We start from the raw sequence: 14,454 nt of genomic DNA on the forward strand, positions 1-14,454 counted from the left end.
AAACACCAAAAAACCAAAAGAAAAAGAAAAAAATAACCACAGCATAAAGAGCTAGAGGCATGGCTCAAGCAGCAAAACATCAGATGGTATGCATGAAGCCCCAGGTTCAAACTATACTAGCATAAGTAAATATATAAAATAAAAAGAATGTTCAAAGCAGCAAAATTTAGGGAAGAGAAGCAGCTATTCTTTCTTTCTTCTTTCCCTCCTTTCTTTCTTGGTGGTTGGTTGTAGGGCTTGAAGTCAGGGCCTGGGCGCCGTCCCTGAGCTCTTCAGCTGGAGGCTAGCGCTCTACCACTGGAGCCACACTTCCGGTTTTCTGGAGGTTCATTGGAGATAAGTGTCACAGCCTTTCCTGCCTGGGCTGGCTTTGAACCACAATCCTCAGATCTCAGCCTCCAGAGTAGCTAGGATGACAGGTGTGAGCCACTAGCTCCAGGCCTGAAAGAGCTATTAACAGTAGAATAACTATGAGTACACTGTTTTCATCAATGGAGAAGGAATGACCTATTCAATCCATCAACAAAAAGGAATGAATCGGGGCTGGGGATATAGCCTAGTGGCAAGAGTGCCTGCCTCGGATACACGAGGCCCTAGGTTCGGTTCCCCAGCACCACATATACAGAAAAACGGCCAGAAGCGGCGCTGTGGCTCAAGTGGCGGAGTGCTAGCCTTGAGCAAAAGGAAGCCAGGGACAGTGCTCAGGCCCTGAGTCCAAGGCCCAGGACTGGCAAAAAAAAAAAAAAAAAAAAAGGAATGAATCACAGCTGCATATCACACTATTAATTTCAGTAATAATGAGTGAGAAAAATCAAGTTCCAGGAAACAATGTCCAATGGAAGCTCCTATTTCTGGAATTTCTGTTGTAGAGCCACAGAGCAAATAAACACTTGTAAAAAAGCTACTTCAATGATGGCCTCCAGGTGGGGTCCTAGAGCCACTGCTCCTACAGCAACGCTTTCCAGGCTGCGGGGCACGGGGCAGTGAACCCAGACATCAATTTACAGTTTAATATTCTATTAGAAAAAACACACTAGAAAGCCAGGTGCCAGTGGCCGGTGCCTGTAATCCTCGTTACTCGGGAGGCTTGGGAGATGTTCATCTCCAAGCAGCCAGCAAAAGGATGGAAACGGAGGGGTGGCTCGAGTGGCTGAATACCTTGAGCGAACAATGCCACGGAAGAACACTACGGCCCCCCTCTCCGTGCAAGCCCCAGAACCGGCACAGACACAGAACGGGATAGAAACCATCGGAGGCAATACACACAGCAAAGGGGGAGTCTCTTCTGTGAAACGTGTTTGCTTTATAAAAACATATACACATGTCTATCCGCCCTGATTCTAAATTTTGAAATCTGATCAACTCAGAAAATCTCTTGTACATTTGGCCCCAAAATTCATTAGGATGCAAAATATGACCTGAAAGAGCATCGTCTATTTTATAGCTTTTATTCTTCCTTCCTTGTATTGAGTGCTGGGATAACAGACATGCACTATCCAGCCCGAATGACTAATATCTCTTAAAGATGAAAAAGTAAGAAGCGCCCCTAGACTTTACATGGGAGTGATTAACCTACAGAGAAAGATCATTATGTTATATACATACATGTAATGCATATAATACTACATATATGTATACAGCAGGTTTACATGCATTACTTTGTACTAAGTTGACATGGAAAACATATTTCAGACTAGCTTGAAAAAAAAAAAAAAGTCTGAGAATTCACTGGTAAGGGACCACAGTTCAAGGATGCCACACTTAGGCCTCCACTCGTTATTATTCTACAAGACTCCAGGAAAGAAACACTGCCATTTTTATGAGTAGAACTTGCTGTGCTGTGACTTTCTTCCCACTTCATTCTCCACACCACTTCTGGTTCTCGTGAAGCAGGAACGAGTCATCACTCCCAGGTGCCTTTCGATGAAACATCATGCCCAGAACTTCCGCCTTCCCAAATCTCTCCCCACAGAACATCAGGAAAAGCCCCGGCACCGGAGGGCCGTGGGATCCCCACGGCTTACCTTCAGCAAATTCAGGACTTTCTTGCCAAGTTCCAGCTCAAAGTTGGCGTAATTAGAACCACACATGTCATAGATAAACACCAGTCCATTCCTTTGAGTTTCAAAGCTGTAAACCGATCATTAAACAGAAACATTTGTTCAGTGCAAATTGTCTTTATTCAACGCAAGCCAGGTATCAACTGGCGTTTGATTTGCCTAACAAAAAGATCATGACCAACATAATGTTTGACTAGACTGCTCCTGTATAGGCACATTTTTAGTCTCATTCCCGAAGTCACAGGGGTTTTGGGGTTGGTGTGTGTGACCGTCCTGGGGCTTGGACGAGCCATCTACCACCTGAGCCTTAAGCAAAAGAAGCTCCTGGCCAGTGCCCAGGCCTGAGTTCTAACCCCAGGACTGGCAAAAAGAAAAAAAGAAAATCCAAGAGAGAAGCCCATACCCAGAAAGTAACATTAAAAGAAAATCCCTAGTTGTAAGGCATATGCAAGGTTTTCCATCAGACGTTGTTTCTAATAATCCCACAATGTCTTACATTAGTACTAAATAATAATTAGCACATTTCATGGTCTCAGAGACTATGGTTTTCTGGGATCAAAGGTACCGTCAAAGCGTGTGGCATAATTAGTGAGCTGACTGCAAGTCTAGAGAACTTCCGTTTCCCCATGTACTCATCTAAGGCCAATTTTTAAAATTACAGGTTTTCTTCTCAAGGGCCCCAGCTTGTGCTAACGAGCTGAAACAGACGTCAGCAACAGGAAAGAGACTGGAATTAAAAAGGAGCAGTGGAGATCCAGGTTGAGCGTTCTTCCTAAACAAAGAATAAAATAAATGCTATCCTGTGAAAATACAAAGGGTCTCACTTTTCCTAGTATAGAATACGAGGTGTACGGGCTGGGAATATGGCCTAGTGGTAAGAGCGCTTGCCTTGTATACATGAAGCCCTGGGTTCGATTCCCTAGCACCACATATATAGAAAATGGCCAGAAGCGGCGCTGTGGCTCAAGTGGCAGAGCGCTAGCCTTGAGCAAAAAGAAGCCAGGGACAGTGCTCAGGCCCTGAGTCCAAGGCCCACGACTGGTAAAGAAAAAAAAAACCGATAAAATAAATAAATATACATATGCAAGGTCCCAGTAGCTCATGCCTGTAATCCTACCTACTCAAGAAGCTTAGATCTGAAGGGTCACAGTTTGCAACAAACCTGGGCAGAAAAGTCCGAGACTCCATCTTTATTTAACCAGCAAAAAGCCAGGCTGGAACTATGTCACAAGCAGTAGAGCACCAGCTGAGAGCAAGAAAGCCAAGCAAAAGGCCCTGGTTTAAGCCTCAGTATTGGTGCACTGTTTGAGCATGCCCCCCCCCATCTATTATTAATATGTGAAGGTAGATGGTATCCAAGTGCCGTGTATAATTGGGGGGGGGGGGGGGAGGCGGTGCTGCGGGATCAAACTCAGGGCCTGGGTGAATGTTTTACCACTAAGCCAACATTCACAGCCAAGGCCATGGATAATTGAGTCCATCAAGCAGGATTGGTAAAACCTGTCCTGAAGGTGAGAGTAGGAACTGTATTCCTGACAGGTCAGGTCCCAGTGTGCAGGAGCACACGGTGTGCGGAGCCATGGCACAAAGGGAAGGCTGAGTGAAGAGCAAGGGGGCGGAAGGACCATTCTGGCGTTCTGGTCACGGAGGAAAGTGTTTTCCGTGTTTTGTTGGAAGGGCTCACACCCGGTAAGCAGACCTGCGTCTCCTGGATGAGATGATATGGAGTTCTTTAAAGAAGGGATGAATATTAGAGTTGCATTTCTGTATCGGGCTGTATGGGCTTCCTGTGGGACCCCAGACGCACAAGGCCAAGAGCAAGATGTGACCACGGCCGCACAGCTGGCCACGGCCGCACAGCTGGCCAGGGCTACATGACAGCTCGCCCGGACAGGAGGGGCGAGACTAAGCACTGAACGAGCCTCTGCTTTACCTTCCCGAGCCCGAGGGCACCCCACGCAGGCCCACACCTGAGAAGGATGCCCGAGACTCGCCGCAGGAGCGGAGCGGAGCGGAGCGATCCCACGCTCGGCTCAGCACCACGAGCTGCGGGCCTCACGCCGCGGCGCTCCCACGTGGGAGCTGGAGCTCGCTCTCGCGGCACCTGGCCAGCAGAGGCCCGGGGCGAGGACAGGGAGGGACACGGGCGGGACAGTGGACTGGGTGGGAGTCCTAGCTCAGACGACGCTGGTGCTTCCCGCGTGCTGTCTAGGGAGCCCTGCCCCCTCGCTCGCGGAGCACCGTCGGTGTGCTGGCCGCAGAAGGCTGCTGGAGCCACGCGCCCGGCGCTGGGTGTGACTGGGTCTCACTCGCGTCCCGAGTTACGGGCCGGCACCACGGCAGCCGGCGCCTTCGAATCGCAGGATGAGGCGAAGATGTCAGGAGCAGCAACGAGAGACCCACGGCAAACCCAAGGGAAGGGGACGCACCGCGGGGAACGGCCCCGCCCAGTAGAAACCGCCCGCCCGGGGAGGACCAGCAACCCACGCGGGCGTGTGCGGCCCTGGGTTCAATCCACACCACGGGAAAAAGAAGGGCAGGAGCTCCTTGCTCTTTACTTCCTCTGCTACAACACCGCACGCGGCCTCACTGTCCTGCGGGGAGCGCGCGTTCCCGTTCCTAGGTGTCTGTGTCCACAATCCGGGCAACTCTGCCTCCCCCCTCCCCAGGCGCCCCTCACAGCCACACGCCCAGGCTCCCCAGGGGGATGGGGGGTTTCTGTGTGAACTTCTGTTGGGGAGAGGGGTGTGTGTGTGTGTGACAGGAGGGACCGGCCTTGCACTCTCGAGGGTCCTGCTCATCACTAGGGAGCCGGCCACGCCCCCCGGCGCGTGAGAAAGCCACACGAACCCGCACGAGCACTTTCCTCCCCTCTAACTCCCAGCCAGTAAACCCACTGCTAAGAATTGCCTTTCCCAGCTCCCGAGTCCCAGAAATAGAGCCCCAGAACACAGGGCCCCCCGGGTCCCCGGGCACAGGCCTCGCCCTTCAAAGCATGGCTGCTTGCTCCTTCCTCCGAGCCTGAGGAGGCCCGCGGCCCTGAACCAAGGCCCAGGCGGCGCCCGCCCTCCCCGTGCTTACCTATCCACCGCTCGGTCTAGCAGGTAGAACAGGGCCTGGAGAACCACGTGCGGAACGGACTTGTGGGGGTGGTGCAGCCTGGCAGTGAAGAGAGCAATGGAAGCTCCAGTTGGGTCCCGAACATTCTAGAGCAAAGAAAAGAAGACACATCTGGAAATCAAATAGAACGTCCTAACCGTCACAACGTCTCGCACCCGGGATTACAAGTTGGCCCGGGGAGAGGAGAGATGCTGGCAGTGAGTCTCCGACTGGAACCCACACTTTGGAAAGATATTCCTATCATGCCATGTGCCCGAGTCTCTCCACGCCTCCTGGACCACAGAGTTGTGGTAAGGGAAAAAGGAAAATCACGTTTTGGGCAGGCACCAGTGGCTCACGCCTGCCATCCCGGCTACCCAGGAGGCCGAGATGGGAGGAGCTCAGTTTAAAGTCAGCCAGGACAGGAAAGTCCGTGGGACTCCTGTCGTCAATCAACCACCAGAAAACTGGCAATGGCGCTGCGGCTCCAAGCGCTAGAGCTCTTAGGAAACTGACATCTACTCCTGCCTGTGCCTAAGATACCAAGGGAGAAAATGCGAATAGGAGAACAGATCTGACAGGAAGCTGCCAGGTACCACGAGAAGCCTCCACACTCACTAAGATGGTGAACTTGCCGCTGAGGATCTCGGAGCGGAGCGGCTCCTCGTGCGGCTTCAGCTTCACAATGCCTTCCTTCCTTCTCGTTTCCTGAAAAGGAAGCGTATCAGGTGAGTATGAGAAGAACTACTTACCCAGGACAGCTTCACCTCAGCCATCAGGAACAGGAGACACCGAGAGAGATGGGAATGCCTTTGCAACCTCCCTTTCCCAACTACATCCAGCTGCTACCAAAATTCCTGTCCACAGCTACCTCATCAGCCCTTCCTGAGGTAGCAGGACCAGCTGTAAGAACTGTAACCCCGAAACACAAACCAAGATGTAACATCAAGGTAGAGGATCAAAATTACTGTATCAGTCCTGGGGCTTGAACTCGGGATGTGGGGTGCTGTCCCTCAGCCTTTCCACTCAAGGCCAGTGCCCTACCCCCTGAGCCACACCTCCACTTCTGAGTTATAGTGCTTCACGGAAGATAAGAGTCTCGAGAACTTTCCTGCCTGGGCTGGCTTGGAAGTGTGGTCCCCAGATCTCAGCCTCTGAGTAGCTGGGATGACGGGGTGGGCCCCCAGTGCTGGGCCACCTTTCTGCTGTTCATGCCCTGCCAAGACGACCTCCCTCCATTCTAATGGCTCCGAGACTCTATTTTAATTATGCTGCGATCTCGTCCCAGCCCACACTGCCTTTCAGAACACGACAACCGTTCACATCCCAACTGCGGCTCGTCTCGCTCGGTAGTTCTTAATATGGGCAAACTAAACTATTCCCACTTCAGTGTCTCTTAAATTGGTGAGTGCTGTAATCCTATCTACTGATGGAGACTGAGATCTGAGGATCCCAGTTCAAAGCCAGGCTGGGCAGGAAAATCCCTGAGACTCTTACCTCCAATGAACTACCAGAAAACGGGAAGTGGTGCTGTGGCTCAAAGTGGTACAGCGCTAGCCTTGAGCGCCAATGCCAAGAGTTCAAGCTCTACAACGGCCAAAATAAATAACTAAGTTGGTGAGTGCTACCACCACTCACGTTGACACTGAATCAGAACCCTGGGATCGTTAACACTTCCCTTGACACAGCAGTTAAAGCAACCCTACCCTATCCATCTTATTTCCAGAATTCCCATCTCTTCTCCAGGCCCCCTGACACGACGTTAAATAACACTGCAATCAAGTACAGGGCCTTGCACTTGGCCTGTCTGGCTGCACTAACCTTTGGATCCATTCTTCATAGAGTAGGGAGGAAAACCTTTCTAGAATGCAAATACGGAAAATTCGTTCCACTACCTTCAAACAATTTCTCTGTCCTTCAAAATAAAGCCAGGGGCTGGGAATATGGATTAGTGGTAGAGTGCTTGCTTCATGTACAAGAAGCCCTGGGTTCGATGCCTCAGCACCACCTGGATAGGGAAGGACAGAAGTGGCGCTGTGGCCCAAGTGGTAGAGAGCTTCAGGTCTTGGTTAGAAGGCCTTTCTTGCAAGAACACTTCTTTGGCCTGTCTAGTAAATAGATAGGCTTCTCCAGGGCCCGCCGCTCCTCTCCATGTTGTTCTGTATCTGCCCAGTAAGTGCACAACACCAAAGGAACGTTGACCCTAAGCTGATGCTAGTACTTTCCATCCCATTCCTGTTGCTGCTGTTGCTTATAGAGATATTAAATCTTTTCAGGGCTTTATCACCACCCCCAAAGTAACACAAACACATAAGGTTTTATTTTTAGTGGGTTTTTTTTTTGTTTGTTTGTTTTTTTGATCCCAGGCCAGTCCTGGTGCTCGAATTCTGGGCCTGGGCACTGTCCCTGGGCTCCTTTTACTCAAAGTTAGCATTCTACCACTTTGAGCCACAGCATCATTTCCTGTTTTTTTGTTTTTTTTTTTGTGATTAATTGGAGATAAGAGTCTCTCAGACTTTCCTGTCCGGGCTGGCTTCGAACCACGATCCTCAGATCTATCTCAGCCTCCTGAGTAGCTAGGATGACAGGTGTGGGCATTTTTGTTGTTGTTCTGTGTGTGTTTTTATTTTGTTTTGTTTTTGCCAGTCCTGGGCCTTGGACTTGGGGCCTGAGCACTGTCCCTGGCTTCCTTTTGCTCAAGGCAGCACTCTACCACTTGAGCCACAGAGCCATGTCTAGCTTTATTTCCCCCCGCCATATATGTGGTGCTGAGGAATTGAACCCAGGGCTTCATGTATACAAGGTGAGCACTTTACCACCAGGCCATATTCCCAGCTCACATATCATTTTTTAATCAAGGATGTAACCAACTAAGAAAGTAAGTATCAGGCTGGAGGTGTGGCTCAAGATATAAATGTGTGTGTGTGTGTGTGTGTGTGTGCGCGTGTATACACAGAGAGAAAGAAAGACAGAGAAATAGAGGTGGAAGAAGAGGAGGAGAGAAAGAAGCATCAACACAGAACCAAAGTTTGAACCCCTTTTGACAACTAGGAAATTGTAACTAGAGTAAAATGCTGGTGTATCTATCTGTATTTGCAAAAGGTACTGTTAAGACCTGGATCTAATATAATGGCTCTTTTTTCCAGCACTAAAGCTCTTCTCGAATGACTCTCTCATCTCGACATTCACCTGAAGAACAGGTTTCTAAAATTCCCAGATATCCTGAAAACCTGTGGAATAAATGGGACAGGTCACCAGGGAATAGGTGACAAAGTGAAAATTCAGCCAACACAGGCAGATGAACACCTGACACCAGGATGCGGTCAGGCGCCAGGACAGGTAGCATCCACCCTCTTCCTCCATCAAAGTCTCGGTGGCCTAGGCCTGACAGGCTGAGATCTGAGGATCATGGTTCAAAGCCACCCTGGGCAGGAAAGTCTGTGAGACTCTTATGTCAACCAACAGAAAACTAGAAGTGGAGCTGTGGCTCAAAGGCTGGGAATGTGGCTCAGTGGCAGAGTGCTCGCCTAGCATGCATGAAGCCCTGGGTTCCATTCCTCAGCACCACATACACAGAAAAAGCCAAAGTGGCGCTGTGGCTCAAGTGGTAGAGTGCTAGCCTTGAGCAGAAAGAAGCCAGGGACAGTGCTCAGGCCCCGAGTCCAAGGCCCATGATCGAAAGAAAGAAAAACCAACAAACATAGGGGACAGAAGTAGTATTTGCAAAAGGACGCCTGCTCATCACTGTGCCTCCGAGCCAAGCGCTCATGATTCTTAGTGAGAGAGCAATGTGCATATGAAGCACAGCAGAAAAAGGAAACTTAGAAAGGAAACTTAGAAAGGCCCTGCCACCCCCGGCCCGCTCCGGCCTCGCCACGCACTCTGTAGGAGTGGAACAGCTCCACAGCTCGAAGCACATCGAACTTCCTGGCCATGAGGAACTTGACGGCCACATTCCACGACAGCGGAGACACGTTGTACTGCACCGTCCACTTGTTTATCTCCTCCAGGAACTGCTTGGTAGCCTGTTAGACACACAATTAAGAATAATGAGTAATGCGTGTGTGTGTGTGAAACAAGAAAAACAACACCAACAAAAAACCAAGCTGGCAAAGTGACCATTCTGCCCCCAAGCCAGAATGAATATGAAGTTTACAAAATTTACTACAGGTAACAAGAAGAGACAAGAGAGAGAAACAGGTCTGAAGTCCCAATAGTTTAAAATTGTACATAGGGATGCATGAGAAAACGACCAGGGGAGACCAGGGCCCCCCGTGAGAGGTCCATTATTGATCCCACAGCAAAGCAAAGCAAAAGGAAATCAAAGCCCATCCCAAGTTTTGTGTTGTGTTTTAAGGGAACAGCGCAAGGGCCCTCGGGGCATTCGGAAGGACGGTTGCGTAACGGTGGAACTGCCATCTCAGCTAATTGGACAGAGCAAAACAATCAGCAAATGGTTTGGACTTTGGAATTAACAGCACTATTTAATAGCAACAAATCTATCAGGAGGACCTGAATAAATAAAAAAAGCCAGCTGTTCTTTGTGCTGCCGAGCCCACACATCTTGCTGGGCCTCATGTGGTATCCCCCAAACTGGACACGAGAGCCAAGGGGGTCCCCAGCAGCTCCCTAACCTCAAGCTGGCAAGATGCCTGTTTCTAAAACCACTGCAGGCCTTAGGCCTCCTTAGTATCACCAACTTCTGTTCCGGGCACACTTCCCTTCTATTGCTTTAGAGTGAGTGGAGATTTTTGTGCATGTTTATTCTGACCTGCATGGCTCTCCTCTCCTCTGTCTAGAAACTTTTCCCAGAGTGATCAACCTGCTGAGAATTCTGAATTTTAAATATACCCTCATTATCATTTGGCACACATTGTGAAGATGTGTTCATTCATATTAAACACCTATTTATTAAGCTATTATCTGTGGTTTGAAAAGAAGAATGTCAGGCGCCAGTGGCTCACACCTGTCATCCTAGCCACTCCAGAGGCTGAGATCTGAGGACTGAGGTTCAAAGCCAGCCCAGGCAGGAAAGTCCATGAGACTCTTACCTGCAGTGACCCACTAAAAAGCTGTAAGTGGTGCTGTGGTTCAAAATGGTAGAGCTAGCCTTTAGCACAAAAGCTCAGGGACAGTGCTCAGGCTCTGAGTTCAAGCCCCAGGACCAATTCAAAACAAACAAAAAGCAGAGTTAGTACAAAAACTAAGTGTGTGCTAGGGACTTATTTAGCTCAGTGACAGTGTTTGCTTGCTTACATGCAAGCCCCTGGGCTCAATCTTCAGCATAGAGGTGGGGGAAGGAGACAAAACCAAGCCAAATAAAACCACATTTGCTCCAAGAGATGTAAGAGTAACTTCCTGAGCAACTATGCGCAAGGAAAAGGCACTCATTTTTCCATTGAAAATGAGGAAGGCAAGAGTAAAAGGCAATGGTGGACTTCAGCGAACTGGCCGCAAGCCCCGCCGGGCCCACGCCCCCCATTCCATCCGGACCACTAACTGGAATCCCAGCCTCGTTAGCAGGGGCTCCCAACACCACCTCATCCGCCACAGCCGGACTTTGTGAAGCAGGGAGAAGGGAGGCGCTCCAGGCTGCATCGGAGTTCCTAGAGCCTTCCACCAGAGGCCCTGGAGAGAGCCAAGATTCAGAAAGAAAAGAGCCAGCTCTCACTGGCTGGCATCGGCAGACACCAGCCCAGGGGAAATGAGCCTCAGAGGACAAACTCCAAAACGCTCCCCCCCAAACACAGTCTGGGTTGCTTCTGCGAAGTGGCCAGCATCAGAATGAGGAAGGACTGCAAGGAAAACAAGTGGGCGCAGAAAGGACCTACAAACCCCAGTAAGCGAGGGGTGTTCCCAGGAAACACGAACAGCATTTTCTTTAAGCAAACATGTTCTTTTAAATCCAATCGTGTAGTGCACACTTCTTTGAAGCTATTTGTAGAATAAAGCACCAGAATAGAAACATACTTACCCTACTGCTTAGCAGAACATGTAATATTTCCAATAAAAAGGAAGAAATAAATCAATATACAGGGCACAAGGAGGTGATCTGAGCTTCTCAGACACGAACTGTCAAAATGACATACCACTGTTCATAGATAAACTATTAAGGAGAGGAGGAAGACACACAGATCACTGTGGCCTGATGGAGGAAAGGCACAGGGTCCCCTTCACTCCCTTCCAAGTACATCTTGCGTTCCTTTTTTTTAAATAAACTTAGCCCAACGTTCTTAATGTCCTGTCGCTCCCAAGAGCTAGCCTCGAGCTGACCTCTGTCCCCTGCTGGCCAGGATATTATTCTTGGCCTTAGGCATGGGAACAATTCCTCGTGCTGCGGCCTGGACAGGCCTTGCCTGACAGTCCAGTGTCCTGTGGACAGGGCTGTGGTATTGATACAAAGAGATGACCCCAGGAAGGAAGGAAGGAGGGAGGGAGGGAGGGAGGGAGGGAGGGAGGAAGGGAGGGAGGAAGGAAGGAAGGAAGGAGGGAGGGAGGAAGGAAGGAAGGAGGGAGGGAGGAAGGAAGGGAGGAAGGAAGGAAGGAAGGAAGGAAGGAAGGAAGGAAGGAGGGAAAGGAGCTAGGCAGGCAGGCAGGCAGCAAGGGCGTCGTGTGTGGACCCGCCTTCTCCAGGACCGACCCCGGGCTGTCTGCTCACACGCGGGCCCAGCATACCCAGTGAGCCACACGCATTGTGGTGGCAGCCCGGCTGCATCCCCGAGAAGCGAGTCCCAGCACGTGCAATGAGCAATCCCTACTCTCCAGGAAGGAGCAGCAGAGCGTGCGGGGAGTGCCCCCTGTGGACGTCACAACGGCCAATCATGGCTTAGAGCCTATCTCAGTTCAAGGCCAGTGGTGGGAGTGGACGCGGACCGGCGCAGCCCCGGTGGTTAATGTCAGGCGGCGATCAAGCCAGGGCCGCCGCCCGAGGAGTCTCCGTCTCCCCGGGGAAAAGACATGAGGTGACGTGCAGAAAAACCCTCCTCGCTTACAGCCCGCGCCACCACACTGTCAATAACAAACACGTGCCTCCCGATAGTCAAGGGGCTTAGTATAATCACACATTTCCAAATTATTATTTCTGCCAGTCCCGGGGCCTGAACTCGGGGCCTGAGCACTGTCCCTGGCTTCTTCTTGCTCAAGGCTAGCACTCTGCCACCTGAGCCACAGCGCCACTTCTGGCCGTTTTCGTCTATGTGGTGCTGGGGAATCGAACCCAGGGCCTCATGTATACAAGGCAAGCACTCTTGCCACTAGGCCATATCCCCAGCCCCTCCACAATTGTTTTTAAATAACTAAAAACAAGTTTCCTAACTATAGCTGAGAGGCTCAAGGCACTGGAGAACCTCCTATAAAATAGCAGACGGGGAGGGAACAAGGGAGGGGGTGACATTGTTCAAAAGGAAATGTACTCATTACCTGAATCATGTAGCTGTGACCCCTCTGTACATCATCTTTACAATTAAAATTTAAAAAGTAAAAATAGCTGAGGGGCTGGGGATATAGCCTAGTGGCAAGAGTGCCTGCCTCGGATACACGAGGCCCTAGGTTCGATTCCCCAGCACCACATATACAGAAAACGGCCAGAAGCGGCGCTGTGGCTCAAGTGGCAGAGTGCTAGCCTTGAGCAAAAAGAAGCCAGGGACAGTGCTCAGGCCCTGAGTCCAAGGCCCAGGACTGGCCAAAAAAAAAAAAAAAAAAAAAAAGTAAAAATAGCTGAGAAGCCAAGTATCAGTGGCTCATGCCATACCTGTAATCCTAACTACTCAGGAAGCTGAGGATAGCAGTTCAAAGCCAGGCTGGGCAACACAGTCCTTGAGGCTCTTACTTCCAATTAACCACCAAAAAAAGCCAGAAGGGACCAGAGTTGTGGCTTAGCGGTAGAGTGCTTGCTTAGCATGCATGAGGCCCTGGGTTCAATTCCTCAGTGCTACATACACGAAAAAGTCATTAAATAAAAAATAAAATATTTTTAAGCTGGAAGTGGAGCTGTGGCTCGAGTAGTAAAGTGTTAGCCGTGAGCACAAAAGCTTGGGGACAGCACCCAGATCCTAAGTTCAAGCCCCAGGATCAACCTGAGTGTGTACACACACACACACACACACACACACGTGCGCGCGCTGAGAAATGTTAATTTAGTAGGCTCCACTCAGGACAGCAGCCACTGGTGTTGAAATGATGGCATCACAGAGAATAACACAGAGAAAAACCCCCAAGAGGATAACCATCCAAAAGGGGGAGATAAAGTGCTGGTCTGGTGTTTCACAGGCAGGACGGTAAACCAGGGCAGCCCGGGAGGACGGCCAGCCAACACCTAGGAAGCCCGCGGCTGAAACAGGTGGAACCCGTCCCCCAGGAGCCGGCCGCCCAGGCCCGTCCAGGAGCAAGTCCCTCGTCGGCATGCACTCCTGTGGGCTCCCCCTCTCGTGTTCTGGGGGGCTTGCTACCGGTAAGGCCCACCCTGGAAGGGCTCCCAGTGGACGCCCCCCACCCGGTTAAGTCTCCACCCAGTTACCTGGGTGACCCGCATACCTGGAGGCAGTGACCTCCTCCTCCCCCCTCCCCTCCCTCCCCTCCTAATCCACCTGGTGGCCCCTTCTCTCCGGCCATGCCTCATCTCCAGCTCTTTTTGATCTGGTTGAAGGGTTTTTTTTTTTTTTTTTTTGTGGTACAGGAGTTTGAATGCAAGGGCCTTACACTTGCTAGGCTGTCCTTCTACCCACCTCCAGCAACCATATCTCCAGTTCAGCATTTTGCTGGTTATTTTGGAGATGGAGTTGGTGATCCTCTCCTCTAGCTCAAGATCTTTTCTTTTTGCCAGTCCTGGGCCTTGAACTCACGGCCTGAGCACTGTCCCTGGCTTCTTCTTGCTCAAGGCTAGCACTCTGCCACTTGAGCCACAGCGCCACTTCTGGCCATTTTCTACATAGGAGGTGCTGAGGAATCGAACCCAGGGCTTCATGGATACGAGACGAGCACTCTTCCACTAGGCCACATTCCCAGCCCCTCGAGGTGTCTTAAGGAGCCAGGATTACAGTATGGGTGTTCTGAAGGCAGGGGCAGGGTTTCATTTTTGCGCCGGCCCCACCAGATGGCGATCCTCCTATTTCTATTTCCCACTGACTGGGGTGACAGGAACGCCCCCCTGTGCCCGGGCTCTTCTGTTGAGAGGGCACCTCACTTTGTTCTTTTGGTTACTCTCCTGGCTTAGGTTGATCTGGAACCACTGGATCCTCCCGTCCCAGCCTACCTCCTAGCTAGGCCTGCAGGACGGTCTCTAAACGCTCTTGAACTG

At 50.7% G+C, this 14,454-nt stretch overlaps 1 protein-coding gene across 1 annotated transcript in view; it reads right to left on the bottom strand.

Moving 5' to 3' along the window:
* The window catches only part of Ptpn9 (protein tyrosine phosphatase non-receptor type 9), a 44,385-nt gene that overhangs the window by 15,013 nt on the left and 14,918 nt on the right, over positions 1 to 14,454 (bottom strand). Inside the window, exons 2-5 of the mRNA XM_048369512.1 lie at positions 9,041 to 9,183; positions 5,778 to 5,867; positions 5,142 to 5,266; positions 2,025 to 2,130 (exon numbers count right to left, since the gene is read on the bottom strand). Coding sequence (XP_048225469.1) covers positions 2,025 to 2,130; positions 5,142 to 5,266; positions 5,778 to 5,867; positions 9,041 to 9,183 — 464 coding nt within the window. The remainder of the gene's footprint in view (positions 1 to 2,024; positions 2,131 to 5,141; positions 5,267 to 5,777; positions 5,868 to 9,040; positions 9,184 to 14,454) is intronic.

This window comes from Perognathus longimembris, chromosome 20 (genome assembly GCF_023159225.1).
Source record: "Perognathus longimembris pacificus isolate PPM17 chromosome 20, ASM2315922v1, whole genome shotgun sequence".
NCBI classification, from domain to species: domain Eukaryota; kingdom Metazoa; phylum Chordata; class Mammalia; order Rodentia; family Heteromyidae; genus Perognathus; species Perognathus longimembris.